General features: G+C 38.0%; 1 protein-coding gene across 1 annotated transcript in view; it reads right to left on the bottom strand.

Moving 5' to 3' along the window:
* Positions 1 to 2,907: 2,907 nt before the first annotated feature.
* LOC127618277 (serine palmitoyltransferase 3-like) overlaps positions 2,908 to 16,869 on the bottom strand; it is a 44,733-nt gene continuing 30,771 nt past the window's right edge. The window contains exons 9-12 of the mRNA XM_052090652.1: positions 15,975 to 16,101; positions 10,040 to 10,175; positions 4,756 to 4,885; positions 2,908 to 3,607 (exon numbers count right to left, since the gene is read on the bottom strand). Of these exons, the coding sequence (XP_051946612.1) occupies positions 3,494 to 3,607; positions 4,756 to 4,885; positions 10,040 to 10,175; positions 15,975 to 16,101 (507 nt within the window). The 3' untranslated portion in view covers positions 2,908 to 3,493. The remainder of the gene's footprint in view (positions 3,608 to 4,755; positions 4,886 to 10,039; positions 10,176 to 15,974; positions 16,102 to 16,869) is intronic.

The following is a 16,869-nucleotide window of genomic DNA, read 5'->3' as shown; positions in this document are numbered from 1 at the left end:
GGTGTGGCCATCACAGAGCTCTGCCTCAACTCGATAGAAAATGTGTGGGCAGAACTGAAAAAGCATGTGTGAGCAAGGAGGCTTACAAACCTGACTCAGTTACACCAGTTCTGTCTAGAGGACTGCACCAAAATTCCAGCAATTTATGTAAGAAGCTTGTGGAAGGCTGCCCAAAAAGTGTGACCCAAGTTAAACAATTTAAAGGCAATGCTACCAAATACTAACACAGTGTATGTAAACTTCAGATGCACTGGAAATGTGATGAAAAAAATTAAACCTGAAATAAATTTGGCTAAGGTTTATGTAAACTTCTGACTTTAATTGTATTAACCCGGGAGTCAAACGCAACACAAACAAGGTAGAAGTATCAAGGCTTTTAAACCCTTTTTTAAACAAAACTAAAAAGTCTCTCAGGAAGTGTCTCAGCTATTGGCCGCACACGGCAACCACCGGACCTACCAACAGTGTAGGGAAAGTAATTTTTTAAAAAAAGTGACTACAGAACCATCAAGGAAAAGTGGAAGTGGTTCAACCAACTGGACGCTATCTAAACCGGCGAGCAATGGGAGGGAGAGTGCCCTGGACTGGCATTGATTCATGATGGAGGATGGTATGTTTTGTTATGTTAACTCTATACTCTGCTTGAAAGCTTTACTTTATTTAGTTGACCAGCTACTGGAAGCTTGCTTCTAAAACAACCAGGCCAATTTAACTGTTACACTTGTGTAAAATCACCATGCAACATCTGCTTTATGCAGCACAATGAGCTAGTAGCCAACAGCTAGCGGTCGTGTTATTGTTTTGGTCAGTTTGTGTCATGTTGAAAATGATGTCACGGCAGTAGAAGCGGTGCAACTATGACGATCAGCCTATAATATCACCCACGTTGAGGTGGCATTAAGCTGAAATGTAAATGCAAGCTAAGAAAAGTAAAGCGAGTAGAGTTGAGTCGAACCGTAACGTGCAGTAGAAAAGTGCCATAACTGATGTCCTTCAAATATTTGATTATGTGTTGTGTCATGTAAATTTGGACATACGGGTAAAGATAGTAGCTTGACAACACAAAAAACTGTTGTAGCTCGATTATAACTGTGCATGTAAACTTACTGATTGTGCAAGAGTCCGATAAAGAAAACAAGATGCTGGATTCACGTTAATACAATTCTTAACAAGGGAGGCATTCAGACCATAATTACATTAGCAGTGAGGTTCTAATATTCTCCCATCTATTTGAGAAAGATTTTCTGTGAAGTTAGCCCCTATGCATCCCTCAACTGGAACAAAAACATACAGAGCCTAGGCCCCGAGACATCTACCTACTTCCTGGCCTCTTAAGAAATCTTCATCACTATGGTGTCGGTATTCTTCAAATAACAAACATTGTTTGAAACACTGGTGAAACAAGTGCAGACTAGAGCTCATCTGTCTGCGGCATTTACTATCTGTCTAGATTCCTCCCAGCATTAATCAAGTGGTTACCCCACACCTGCAGAATGTGAATCTTGGCACCAGTTGCTAGGTTAAGGTGAATATTGGCTCATGCAAAACATAGCTGGCATGTTTGGCTCCAGCACATTCAGACAGGAAAGTATCAGAGGAGGATATTGGTCTTTGGGTTTCTTTCAAATGTCACACTTACGTTTTGTCTCATCCAAAGCAAAGATGTTTAAAGATTAGTACAACCTGACCAAACACCATCTTTCGTTAGAAAAAATATAGTTTTTCACAGAATGAATGTTAAAGATTTAATTCTACTATATACTTTATTTACTTTGGTAGCAGAGCCTGTTTAGATCTTAGAGGAGCTGTTAAGATTTTATTATTAAAGAGATCATTTCATTTTTAGGTGACCTATCTCATAATTTACTCACCCTCTTGCAATCACAGATGTGTATGCCTTTTTCTTCTGCAGAACACAAATTATTTTTAGAAGAATATTTCAGCTCTATTGGTGTAAACAATGCAAGTGAATGGTGATTAGAACTCAGAAGGTCCAAAAAGGACATAAAGACAGGATAAAAGTAAATCATATGACTCCAGTGATTTAATCCATGTCTTCAGAAGAGATATGATGGTTGAGGATGAGAAACAGATCAATATTTAAATCCTTTTTTTTAACTATACATTTTGTCACTGTTCACTTGCATTATGAGGACCAACAGAGCCAAGATATTCTTATAATAATAATTTATGTTCTGCAGAAGAAAGAATGTCATACACATCTGGGATGGCATGAGGGTGAGTAAATAATGTGTGGGTGAACTATCCCATTAACCTTTTATTTTATATTTTTACATTTTCTAAAGAAAACGTGAGTGGTGCTTGCCCATGCAAAAGTTGACCACTATGAATGTGTTGTTTTACTGTGTGTGTTGCTTTTATTACAATGTGAATATGTTGGGTTTTACTGTGAGCATTTGATTTTATGTTTTGTGAAGCATTTTGTTCTTAATCACTAAAAGGTGCTATATAAATCTAATTATTGATATGGCATTGTGGGTGATTTCCAGGGCATTGTTAAGTGGTTGTTAGTGTTTTCTCTATGATATTCTTGTCCCTAGGTATGGCTCGGGTCCATCCTTCAATGACAAAATCCTTCTATGGGATTTTTCTACCCACCTTATCATTTGCCAATCAAAAATCTTTGCCTTAATTAGTGGTGCTTGCTAAGTAAACACTCAAATTACTATGCTTGCAAATGTGCAGAAGCCTTGTGTTTGAAATGTGGTAACACAATTACATGAAACACCTTCAAACTTTCAGAGCAAATAAATTACATGCTTTACATGTACATATAATTAGTTCATAAAGTAATTTGATTCATTTTATAATCAGTAGTACTTCCCTTCACATGAAATTCAAATAAATGTCTGACAGTGTAAATCATAAGGGCTGAGATCTGCAAGATGCAATTCAGGAATGTTTAATGACTATGAGTTGGACTTGGTCTGCAACACCCAGCCTTGTTCAATCTCCTTCAATCAATGTACAGTACTTCTGGATCACACAAACACATAATCCAGCACAGCACGGAGGTCTTTCATCAGACCATCTTAGCAGCAGGGTAAAAAATAGGGCCACATCAAGGGATTTCTTATCCACCGCTATGGTTTTGATGTAGGTCAGTGTTAAGGGAGTTAATCGTTTGATATATTTAGAGTAGCTTTTGATATATGTTCTACAAACATAGCCATCATGACCCCCTCCCTTTCCCCAAAATCCTCTGAGAAAAGATAATTTAACAAACTTCACAAAAAGAAATAAAAAAGAAAATAAAATTAAATTAAATAAAACTTTTTAAAATATATAAAACGTGTAAGGTCCTGTTTAACATGGTAGGACAAATTTGACAAGCTAATTACAAACACTGAACACATTTTTGGTAAAGCAGAACTGTCCTGTGTGGAACAGTAAGACTACCCAGGCGTTCTCGCTGTGGGGCAGTTTCTCAAGGAGGACAAGTGATCACTCTTACAGCAGTGAGCGTCAATAATCAGCGGTCCAGTTCAAAGTCAATTTTATTGCACAGCACTGGTCGAATGGAAGGTCTGTGGCGAGAGAACTTCACCCTGAGTTCGTCCCCAAGTTCATCAAGGCTCTGGAGAACCTGTAACAAGCAAGAGTAAAAAATGAGGCCATTCAGAGGTTAAAGAGAGACTAAAGCAATGAAAAATACACCTATTCAGATGAGAAAAGAGTGAAAAATGTTTCAGACCAATATCACATTCTAACACAGATTTAGTTTCGAAGGATTCTGGGTTTTGGGATCATTTAGGCCACATGAAAACTAGTCTGTTTGAGTTTGAAACTCAAGTTTCCTTCCAAATTGTGCAGTTATGGAGAGCTTTTAACAAAAGTCTTCATTTTCATTGGAAGAAAATGCATTTTCAAATGAAAATGGATTAGTGTGGATGTGGCCTTAGCCATGTTCTAAATTACATGTCTGCATAGCAAAGCCCTCAGTTTTAGTTGCAAACATGTCAAACAGTAGTTACTTTCACTCTATCAGTCAGTACTTTCGAGGTGTCAAGCCATTTTGGTGTTTGTTGGAAATGAGCTTTGGCTACACTCCACAATCACTCTAACTTCCAACAGTTTCCCTTTGTAAATAAGGCCACATCCACACTTATACGTTTTAGTTTGAAAACTGACTGATTTTGACACCATTTTCCTCCACTAACACTTTTGAAACTCACTTTTTTTTTTTATTATAATTTGTGGTTTATTCAAAGATTAACTTTCATTACTTGTCTAACACTCTGTACAGTAGGTATTAAAACTTTAGACTTAATTCAACAAGTGTAAGATAAACGATGAATTTGACTTGTTAATATGCAAACAGTACAGACAAAGGCATATAACACAATTTAACAGCAAGTTAAATGGCATTATAGCTAGTTCATCATTTAGAAATGTACACTGTCAAATAATGAGAGGTACAAGAAAATGTGCAATAATAAATACAGCATGTAATATGCCATAACTACCACTGTCAGATGCCACAGTGAGGAATGTTACAGGTAAAAGGAGACAATATTTGCTTGAGAGCAGCCTGTGAGCAGACAATTTTCTTGTTAACTTTTGGCTAATAATTGCAATGTTTTATTAACACTGACATTAACACTTATATCAGCACACATTTCCAAAGTAATAATGTAAGTATAAGTGTAAGGGTTCAAACCAAAATAAAACAGATGAAGAACAATAAAGAGAGATTGATGGGTCTATGAGAGCTTGGGTGGTGTAGTTTATTACCTTGTCGAGCATGTCTCTAGTGTGGGCGGCAGACACACAGAAGCGAGCCCTGGCTTCTGTAATGGGTGTAGCTGGGAAACCAACAACTACAACACCAATCTTTCGCTTCAACATGGCCCGTGAGAACGCCCTGTGAGCAGACAATTACTTGTTAACTTTTTGTCTCACCTTCAGTATGACTGTAAATGAACATGCAAACTCACAAAAAAAAATTCAATTGCCAAACAATCAAATAATCTAGAACAGTTTGCATCTTTCATCTCCCATTTTGTTTTTATATACTGTCATGGTGACTGATAAACAAAGGGAGAACTAAAGGATTCATGGTAACAGTAGATGTATAATTGAAGGTTTTTTTCTGAACATTTTTTTGGGAAATAAAAATAAATAAATAATTGAGTCACTGCCATAATGCTAGAGTGGTTGCTGGGGCATTGCTGTACAGTTGTTAAAATGTTCTGAATGGGTTTTAGCACGTTGCTATGCAGTTGCTGGGAAATTCTGGGTGGTTGTTACATGGTTGTTTACCCCCAACTTCTTCAGCATCTTGGTTCCTGAAGTATTTTTCCCATTCCTTTTCCTATGGAGATTTCATAAAATCCTTAATAAAAGAATACTAAACCATGAACCAAATCAACCAACCCCGAGGTGAATCACAACGTTACAAACTTTGATATAAAATTTTGAAAAATGTGTTTAAAATCTGACAAAATGACAAAGATACAAGACTTTAACATAATTAACTACAATCCCATGAAGCATTGTGAAATGTGTAATTGAAATACAAATGAAAATATAATTTTTTTCACTTGACCTTGTTGACTGCAAGTATAGCTGCAACATATTTTCATTCCATAACAAAATATCCAGATATAAATATGGCAGTTTGAGAGTTTAGCGAGCTTTGTCATTCGCGATTCTTCGATTGGTGTATCGTTTCTCTTCAGAATCATGGGTCGAGTAGTTCTTCAACAAAGTCTGCAATTAAACACAGCTTTAAAAATTTTAAAAGAAACAATGGGGGCCAATGGCTTCAACAAAAGTATATACCGTCAATTAACAACCTCGTAGCACATGGTACGTCTGTCTTTAAAGGTTTATATTGTTAAAAATAAATTTCCCTATGGAGAAAATGAATGGGAACTTTACTTTTTACTGCACTTTATTCTGGTCCATACGTATGACACAAGTTCCTCCAAAGTCTATGGGATTTGTTCGCCAGTTATACAGTTTTATTTATTGAAGTCTGACTGTTTAGAAAAGTATTAGCAGACCTCTCCTTAATAAACCAATCGATTTTAAGTACTTGAACACAAATGAGGCAGAACAATTTCCATACCAAAGTTACTTCATGTAAAGGATTTGTTTAAACCTCTATCCCCTATGAGCAACAGTAACAGTGATGCCTTACCAAGCACCACTAGAAATATTCTAGTCATTGTATCTTCGTTAATAAGCTAGAACTACAGCTTTCAAGTTTCCAGAAGTATTCAAATCAGCAAAAAAAGAAACCTTTTTCAGGACACTGTGTTTTAAAGATAATTTTGTAAAAATACAAAAAACTTTACAGATCTTTATTGTAAAGGGTTTAAACAATGTTTTCCATGCTTGTTCAATGAACCATAAACAATTAATGAACATGCACCTGTGGAACGGTCATTAAGACACTAGCAGCTTACAGACGTTAGGCAATTAAGGTCACAGTTATAAAAACGTAGGACACTAAACAGACCTTTCTACTGACTCTGAAAAACACCAAAAGAAAGATACCCAGGGTCCCTGCTCATCTGTGTGAACGTGCCTTAGGGGCATGTTGCATAGAGGCTTGAGGACTGCAGATGTGGCCAGAGCAATAAATTACAATGTCCATACTGTGAGACGCCTAAGACAGTGCTACAGGGAGATGGGAAGGACAGCTGATTGTCCCCGTAGTGGCTGACCACATGTAACAACACCTGCACAGGATCGGTACATCCATATATCACACCTGCGGGACAGGTACAGGATGGCAACAACAACTGCTCGAGTTACACCAGGAACACACCATCCCTCCATCAGTGCTCAGACTGTCTGCAATAGGCTTAGAGAGGCTGGACTGAGGGCTTGTAGGCGTGTTGTAAGGCAGGTCCTTACCAGACATCACTGGCAACAATGGCGCATATGGGCACAAACCCATCTTCGCTGGACCAGATAGGACTGGCAAAAAGTGCTTTTCACTGACAAATTGTGGTTTTGTCTCACCAGGGGTGATGGTCGGTTTATCGTTGAAGGAATGTAATCTGGAGCAGGATCGATTTGGAGATGGAGGGTCCATCATGGTTTGGGGCGGTGTGTCACAGCATCATCGGACTAAGCATGTTGTAATAGCAGGCAATCTCAGCGCTGTGCGTTACAGGGAAGACATCCTCCTCCCTCATGTGGCACCCTTCCTGCAGGCTCATCCCGACATGAATCTCCAGCATGAAAATGCTATCAGCCATACTGCTCGTTCTGTGCATGAGTTCCTGCAAGATAGGAATGTCAGTGTTCTGCCATGGCAAGTGAAGAGCCCGGATCTCAATCCCATGGAGCACGTCTGGAACCTGTTGGATCGGAGGGTGAGGACTAGGGTCATTCCCCCTGAAATTTCCCGGAACTTGCAAGTGCCTTGGTGGAAGAGTGGGGTAACATCTCACAGCAAGAACTGGCCAATCTGGTGCAGTCCATGAGGAGGAGATGCACTGCAGTACTGAATGCAGCTGGTGGCCACACCAGATACAGACTGTTACTTTTGTTCAGGGGCACACTATTCCATTTCTGTTAGTCACATGTCTGTAAAACTTGTTCAGTTTATGTGTTGGTTGTTGAATATTTTTATGTTCATACAAATATTTACACATTTTAACTTTGCTGAAAATAAATGCAGTTAAAAGTGAAAGGACGTTTCTGTTTTACTGAGTTTACATACTCTTAGTATGACAATCTTTAACAGTGTCTGTTATTTACACACGGATAGAACATAGATATGATCAGAGATCACCTGGTCATGGCCAGATAAGTTCATGATACCAGGCCAGATATTGCCCTGTTTGCCTGGTGTCTTTTAGCATTTCTACAGTAGAACTCCAAGTAAACACATTTTACAGGGCAAAGCTGTTAAGATTCCCATTCATTTGTGCACTGTCTGCTACATTTTCCTCACCCTTTGACTGAAGGCAAATCCATTCTACACCGCACTGCTGGACTGTCATTTGCATTAGCCAAGAGGGAGAAAAAGAAATGGATTGACAAGGAGAGAAAGGCAAAGGTATAATGGAGGAGGAAAAGATTGAGAGCGAGAGGAGAAGGCCTCCACTTTGTCAGCAGAGAAGACAGCAGCGAGAGAACAGAGACGCAGCGGAGAGTGAAAGCTGGATTTAAAAGGCCTCACAGCTGCCGTCGTCTTTGTTGGTGTGCCAGGAAGCTGTTATCTTTGGAGGAGTCTGAAACGCCTGTGCAGTGATGAGCCTCTTGCATGTCATGTTTTCTTTCTGCCTCTCTTGTTTTTTTTCTTCACCACTGATTCATGGATCAACCAGACCATCCAAGATGGCCACGGTCCAATGTCCTCTTGAAAAGACCACATCACCTCCTTTGGATTGACCAGTGGAGATGACTGCAGCTTTTGTTGTGGTGTCCTCATGCAGTCAGTACATTGTCCACATGGCATTCAAAGCTATCACCTTTGTAAGCCTCACATTGTTGTTTTATTGGCAGCCCAAAATCTGGGCAGGTTCACAAGTTCAAAGGGGGATTACTTTAGTGTCCAGACAGTGGAAACTGTCCTTAATCACAAAGAAGACTCATAGGCACGATTAAGCTCACAAAGAACCTTCATGTTGTGTTTCTCTCTGCCCCAACGATCTAAGCTAAGATTTTTGAAACAGTCTAAATAGCTTTTGTGTAAATGCAAGCCAAGAGATGCCGTTGTGTAAACTGACACTCTTTGATACACACTTTTCAAGTTGGACACTGCCAGAATCTTCAAAAGAGAAGCATCACATTGGTTATATACCCTCACCTAAAGGATTATTAGGAACGCCTGTTCAATGTCTCATTAATGCAATTATCTAATCAACCAATCACATGGCAGTTGCTTCAATGCATTTAGGGGTGTGGTCCTGGTCAAGACAATCTCCTGAACTCCAAACTGAATGTCAGAATGGGAAAGAAAGGTGATTTAAGCAATTTTGAGTGTGGCATGGTTGTTGGTGCCAGACGGGCCGGTCTGAGTATTTCACAATCTGCTCAGTTACTGGGATTTTCACGCACAACCATTTCTAGGGTTTACAAAGAATGGTGTGAAAAGGGAAAAACATCCAATATGCGGCAGTCCTGTGGGCGAAAATGCCTTGTTGATGCTAGAGGTCACAGGAGAATGGGCCGACTGATTCAAGCTGATAGAAGAGCAACTTTGCCTGAAATAACCACTCGTTACAACCGAGGTATGCAGCAAAGCATTTGTGAAGCCACAACACGCACAACCTTGAGGCGGATGGGCTACAACAGCAGAAGACCCCACTGGGTACCACTCATCTCCACTACAAATAGGAAAAAGAGGCTACAATTTGCAAGAGCTCACCAAAATTGGACAGTTGAAGACTGGAAAAATGTTGCCTGGTCTGATGAGTCTCGATTTCTGTTGAGACATTCAGATGGTAGAGTCAGAATTTGGCGTAAACAGAATGAGAACATGGATCCATCATGCCTTGTTACCACTGTGCAGGCTGGTGGTGGTGGTGTAATGGTGTGGGGGATGCTTTCTTGGCACACTTTAGGCCCCTTAGTGCCAATTGGGCATCGTTTAAATGCCACGGCCTACCTGAGCATTGTTTCTGACCATGTCCATCCCTTTATGGCCACCATGTACCCATCCTCTGATGGCTACTTCCAGCAGGATAATGCACCATGTCACAAAGCTCGAATCATTTCAAATTGGTTTCTTGAACATGACAATGAGTTCATTGTACTAAAATGGCCCCCACAGTCCCCAGATCTCAACCCAATAGAGCATCTTTGGGATGTGGTGGAACGGGAGCTTCGTGCCCTGGATGTGCATCCCACAAATCTCCATCAACTGCAAGATGCTATCCTATCAATATGGGCCAACATTTCTAAAGAATGCTTTCAGCACCTTGTTGAATCAATGCCACGTAGAATTAAGGCAGTTCTGAAGGCGAAAGGGGGTCAAACACAGTATTAGTATGGTGTTCCTAATAATCCTTTAGGTGAGTGTATAGATTCCCCTGGCTGGGAAGTTGCTTACCCAACTTTCCCTGGTAGATAGAGCAGGAGTGGTACCACGGGAGAGTCCTGGTTGCCGTAAATGATGAAGCCCATCTCCTGCAGCTGAGATCTGAAGTAGCGCGTGTTCTCAGCCAGCTGCCGAACTCTACGTTGGCCTGTGGGGGAGATGCAGACAGAGGCATCATCATGTAGAATTATTTTGCTTTCATTGGAAAAGAAGAGAGACATAAAAGGGGAGTCTACGATAAAGGCCATGATTTACAACAGAACAATTGTGGGTCAAAAGGAAAAGTGCAAATGATCTCAAAAGGACAAAATTATTTTACTCTCTACTGGACAGGATACAGGTTATGAAAATCTTAGTAAAAGATGTTTCTTATTATTTATATACCGATTTCCAAGATAAAGCGAAACCTTATGAGCATTTACATGCACTAGCAAACACAGTTTAAAATTTAAATGCCAAATAAACTTAATAAACTTTACCATGCAACCAATCAATCAACAAAGAAACTTTTTTGTTTTGTTTTTAAAGAAGTGTTTACCCAAATATGAAAATTCTGTCATCATATACTCGCCTACAAACCTACATGACTTTCTTACATGGAACACAAAGGAGATGTTTTGATGAATATCATAGCTGTCTTTTCAACACAATTACAGTTGATAGTGCCTCATATTAAAGCTTAAAAAAAGGACCCAAAAGTATTATAAAAGTAGCCTAAGCGGCACGTGTGCCATATTCCAAGTCTTTTGAAATCATACAGTAGTTTTTGGTGGTAACCAAAAATGTAAGTACATTTTCAGCTCTAATCATCATGTCCACACTTTTCGGCCCTTAAAGTAAAGCACTATCAACTGCCATTGTATTGAAAAGATGAGCTTTGATGTGCACTACTTTGTGTTCCACAGTAGAAGGAAACGGGTTTGGAACGACATGAAAAGTGAGTAAATATGACAGAATTTCCATTTTTGGATCAACTATTCTTTAACAGTAATTAAATGGCTAAGCAACATTATAAACAGTCAGCCATGCTCAATGTTCAAGTGTGTAGATCTCAATCAGAATTCTGATTGTGATCTAGACCAGTCTTGTCATCTTGAATTTGTAAAAAGCCAATTCCACACTTGGTACAGTTATAACAATTTATTTTCTGCCAGATGCCTTCCATCCAAAGTAACCTTATTAGAATGCACAGAGTGTAATGTATTGTTATGATTTTGTCTTCAGATGTCAGAAATCAGATATCCAATGGTCTTGTTTGATATATTGTATAAACAAGAGCTAAATGATTCTGGAGAATGGTGATTTGAAAATACATTTGAGTAGTTGTCACAGTAATTTGTAGCACTGAGAGACTCTGCCCATTCTGCGGTAGCATGAATGCCAAACAGACCATGTCAGGCAAAGCATGCAAAACCATAGAACAAATATGTCTAAAAAATGTTCCTAAAAACTGCTGGCACAAAGATCAGTCCATCTCTTTTCTTTTTTTTCTTTTTGACTTCACTGTTTTCCTGCAAGTTCATGGTTGTTTTACCAAATATAGATGATAACAATGGGAAAATGGCCATGGAATTTCGACTTAGTGTAGTGGCATAAAGCCACATAACCAGCAGTTACTGTTACACATTTTTTTTTTAGCAATAGCTTAACTTTACTTTTCCTACGCATACTACAATGTAAATAATAGATTAAATTTTCTAGAATAGATTTCCTTTTACAATTTCCCCATAAAAAGTATTTTTCATATTTCTGCTTTAATATGTTTAAGAGGAATACAGAAGTTTATCCAATAAACTATTACATGTTTAATACATGATACATGTTGTTTTTTGGCACACAGTGATTATCTAAACTAATGTGAAAGACTAGGAAAGAGGCCCAAAGGAGGAGCCGGGAAATGACATCATCTGCTTTGCTGTTCCAATCCCAGGATCAGTCTTTTAATAGCCCATCATTAAGACCATTAAGTAGTTAGGTGAGACAGAGCAGATCCATTAATAAAACAATACAAAAATATAGTAACAAACAAAACCAGGAAGAAAAACAGTAACACAGTAAAGATCACTCAAAAATGTATATTCAGTCATAATTTACTCACACTTATGTTGTTCCAAACCCGCATGACTTTCTTCCATGGAACAAAAATGGGAAAGTTTGGCAGTATGTTTGACTCAGTCACCATTCACTTTCATTCCATGTTTTTTATAAACAAAGAAAGTAAATAGTGACTGAGATTACTGTGCCCAATAAAACAAAGTCATATTTTAACATAACAAAGAGTTTGGAACAACATGAGGGTGAGTAAATGATGACAGACTTTTCATTTTTGGTTGATTAATGATCTATTTAATATCTAATATTTCAAACAAAATCTAACATAAAAAGGCAATTTGAGTAAAAACAAAATACAGTTTTTAAATGATAATGTTATTTATTGAAACAAAAAGTTATCCAATACCAACTGGGCATATGTGAAAAAGTATTTACCCCCTTTGTTACTAAATCTATGAATTTCAACTTTGGATGAAAGAAATTCCAGAAATGATGAGGAAAAAGGTGAAATAAATCAGTATGGGACTCCAAAGAACCACAGTGAGAGCTAGTTCATTTAGAGTAGTGAACCTTCCCAGAAGTGGCCGACCTGCCACAATTCCTCCAAGAGCACAGCGATGACTCATCCAGGAAGTCACATAAAAGCAAAGGACAACATTCAAGAAACTGCAGGCCTCTCTCGCATCAATAAAGGTCACTGTTCATGACTCCACTATCAGAAAGACACTGGCAAAAAATGCCATCCATGGAAGAATCGCGAGGCAAAAAACCCTGCTAACCCAGAATAACATTAAGGCTCATCTTACTTTTGCCAAAACACACCTTGTTGATCCTTAAAGCTTTTGGAAGAATGTTCTGTGGACTGATGAGTCGAAAGTGGAACTGTTTGGAAGACAGGGGTCCCGTTACATCTGGCATTAATCAAATACAGAATTCCACAAAAAGATCATCATGCATGGTGGTGGTAGTGTGATGGTGTGAGGCCAGGGCAACTTGCAATAATTGAGGGAAACATGATTTCTGCTCTCTACCAGAAAATCCTAAAGGAGAACGTCCAGACATCAGTCTGAGTTGAAGCTCAAGCGCAACTGGATTATGCAGCAAGACAATGATCCAAAGCATAGGAGTAAGTCCAGCTCTGAATGGCTCAAAAGAAGCAAAATTAAAGTTTTGGAGTGGCCTTGTCAATGTCCTGACTTGAACCCAATTGAGATACAGTGGCAGTAACTTAAACAGGCAGATAATGCTCAAAAACCCTCCAATGTGGCTGAACTAAAGCAGTTCTGCAAAGAAGAGTGGGCAAAAATTCCACCTCAGCGTTGTGAAAGATTGATCTCCAGTTATCGGAAGCGTTTGGCTGTAGTTGTTGCTGCTAAAGGTGGCACAACCAGCTATTAAGTTTAAGGGGGCAGTTCGTTTTTCGCATGGGTGATAAAGGTGCTGGATAACTTTTTTGCTTCAATAAGAAAAAAATAAATTAAAAAAAAATATACAAAAGACATTATCTCAGCAGAATGAACAAACCCCTGTTAACCCTCATTACATTAGAAAATGTTTAAAAGAAACACTGAACATTGGCAGAAGCTACCTATTGTGTTGCAAAAGGACACAGGATTGTGTTGGAGTGGTGGAGGCGTAGTGGGCAAATGCACTAAACAGAAGGTTGTCGGTTCGATCCCCACAGCCACCACCATTGTGTCCTTGAGCAAGGCACTTAACTCCAGGTTGCTCTGGGGGTATTGTCCCTGTAATAAGGGCTCTGTAAGTTGCTTTGGATAAAAGCGTCTTCCAAATGCATAAATGTAAATGTAACCAATGTAAAAGAATAAGATTGGATTGCATCGGAGTAATGATGGTGGATTGCAACATGAACTCTCTGAATAGCAAGACTCACATCCCACAGAGCAGCACATTGTGCTAGTAATGACACCCATGGGCATCTTGTCCAAGTCAGATATAGACATCAACATTTTCAATTTATTTTTGAGTTTCAAGACAAGTTTTATTGGAAATGCACAATTCGTACTTTTAAAAATGAAACGTTGCTGAATTTATTTTCGCTTGATGCACCTCACTTAGCTCTGCCTTCCATAATGGTCTGAACTTATAGTATGTTGTGAATTGCAGCTTTTTAACTGAATTTCAACTAAAATGAAACATGATGTCTTTTCTAAAAACATACATTTCTGGATTAACACAGATCAAAAACAGAAGGCAGCTTGGGAAAACCTTTATAACATCTGGTGCCATTCTGCTGACTTTAAATACCTGGAAATATGTGATCTTTCCTTGACTAAAGGTCTGGAGGATCTATAGACTTTTCCCTTTGCTTTATTGAAGTCAGTTTTCCATGAGTTATATGCTGTTGCAGAATACATTCATGTGGTAATTAAACCCATGTGATTTTCTTTCCTGGGTCATTCTTGGAATTTGGTAATATTTCAACTTAAATAATACTATATATATTTTAACTTATTTGATTTGTGTGAATACTCCACAACATTATGCACATTTAAACCTCTAACAAATCATATTTCCCACTTCAGACATCAATGCCCTTTTATTATAGTTTTATTTGTATTTTTTCTGGATTTGAACACCATTTGTTCTCAACCCCATCATGGACATAATGGAAGGGGTTTGAAGATGATTCTTGTTTTTTTTTAAATTGTGCTCCAATTTTAATCATCCAATATTTTCACTATTACTTCAACCCCGTCACAATTCTCCCACCAGTAAGTGACTTGCACCCACATTTGTTTAACACATCATGCTTAAGTCAATTAAATATATACAATTTGTAATGTATAATATATTGACTATTCCATATTTCTGTAAAACAAATATTTAATGTTGTGAATAACTCAGGTTGACAGTGAACAGTTGTGTGTGATGGAGTTGTGATTTTTTTCTGAAAATTGCGACACATAACACTACATAGCATGCTTGAAATGAATAAATTATCTCTATATATTTATGGATTAAAAAATAATTTTGAAGTGAACTGATTTAATACCATAATTTCTTAATTAACATTATTATGGCTAATAAGTTATTGGTGTGAGTGTTGAGTTCAACAAATCTTTATAGTCTGTTTTTATATATATATATATATATATATATATATATATATAAAAACGTGCATTTTTTGGTAAAATATCTTTCTCAGCATAGGAACACAAAACATTTTTGCAAATGACAAAAATTATAGATAGTGTGCACATTTTATTTATTTTCTAGAAGCTAATTCAGTGAATTGCCTCAGGGACATGTGAAAATGCTTGGTGTCAGAAAGAAAGAACTTATTATTTTATGTTTAAGATAATTTAAAATAATTATCTTATTCCTTATATTGGACATCTTGAAAAAAAATGTTAACAAGTCATTTTAGTCAACCACCACAATGTTTTAAAATATTACCGAATCCCAAGAATGGCCCTCCTATCTTGTTCCCCACATTTCAGGAGGAGTATTAGGGTGAAGAATCCACAATTTCAGTGTCTCCAGACATTTCATGTACATGTGCAGCGATTAACATGTATACAGGCTTGGTGAAGCCAAGCTACAATCTTATTTGTCTAGGTCTGTTAGTCCAACTTTGCAAAAATCGGACTGCTACGATTTCAGTTGGACTGAAGCTACATTGACTTTTAACATTACATTTATAAATACTTGGACTGAAATCAAACTTTAAACGTGCATGAAAACATGCTGACTGACTGTTTTGAATTATGGTCTCTGTGAAAAATGTTCAAGGATGTGTAAAGTGGAGCATCTAAAAATTTGCTTTTGCAGGGTCCATCTGGTAAGCCCTTATTACATTTTTTATACCTCCGACTGATAAAATATGGCTTGATGTTCTTTTCATGTCTTGTACCGGTGTTGGGTTACTCACCTTCTGTCGTACCATCAACTCCCATTATACATTTCATTGCTCTGATGATCTGCTCAACGACAGGTGGGGACATGGCTGTAGAATAGACTGCACTGTGAGAGTGGCACCGCAAGTAATCCACCAACTCCTGCACAAACACAGAAATACAATCATCATTAAAAGGAAAAGTTTCACCCCAATGTCATTTCAAACCTTCATTATTTTTTTTCTTTCATAAAACACAAAAGATGATTTAAGGTATAACGTCCATGCTTTTCCTTACAAGGAGGAAAGCTGATCGTGATTTAAACTGCCAAGATCAAAAAAAGACAAAAAGCTACCATAAACGTATCATAACATTAGTCCAATTAGTCTTTTGAAGCCATATGCTAGCTTTGTGCAAAGAACAGACCAAAAAGTCTAGAAGTCATTAAGTCTGACCGTAGCTCTCAAATCTAATTTATGGTTCAAGATTCAAATGGTCACGATTGGTCACGTAACAGTGTTGGCGCTGGGGGGAACCACTGTGCCCCCAACTTCGACCACATTTCAACCACTGACGTTTTAGTGCAGTGGGTGGACTTTTCAGATGGTCCCTTATAGGCATATATACAACGAACTTCAAACATAAATCTACACCACTTAAAATTAACAGTCTGCCCATGAAAAAGTCTCTTTAATAGAAGCAAAAAAAGAAAAGATGATAATAGAGCTGTAGAGAACAAAGGGATAATCAAAAGATAATCAAATCACAAAATAAGATGTGCCCCATGTGCATACAGTCTTCATACATTGATATTCAGTTTCTTACCCCTAAAAACAAGAAAGAAATAATTGAGTGTTTGAACTTGAGCTCTTTGTCACGCTGTAGCGCAGTTCACATCAGCTGAAGTCATGTAGGTAAATTATATATGTT

The sequence above is a fragment of the Xyrauchen texanus genome, chromosome 24 (genome assembly GCF_025860055.1).
Source record: "Xyrauchen texanus isolate HMW12.3.18 chromosome 24, RBS_HiC_50CHRs, whole genome shotgun sequence".
Taxonomy (NCBI): Eukaryota; Metazoa; Chordata; class Actinopteri; order Cypriniformes; family Catostomidae; genus Xyrauchen; species Xyrauchen texanus.
Note: the sequence above shows the minus strand (reverse complement) of the source record. Positions and strands in the feature narration are given on the sequence as shown.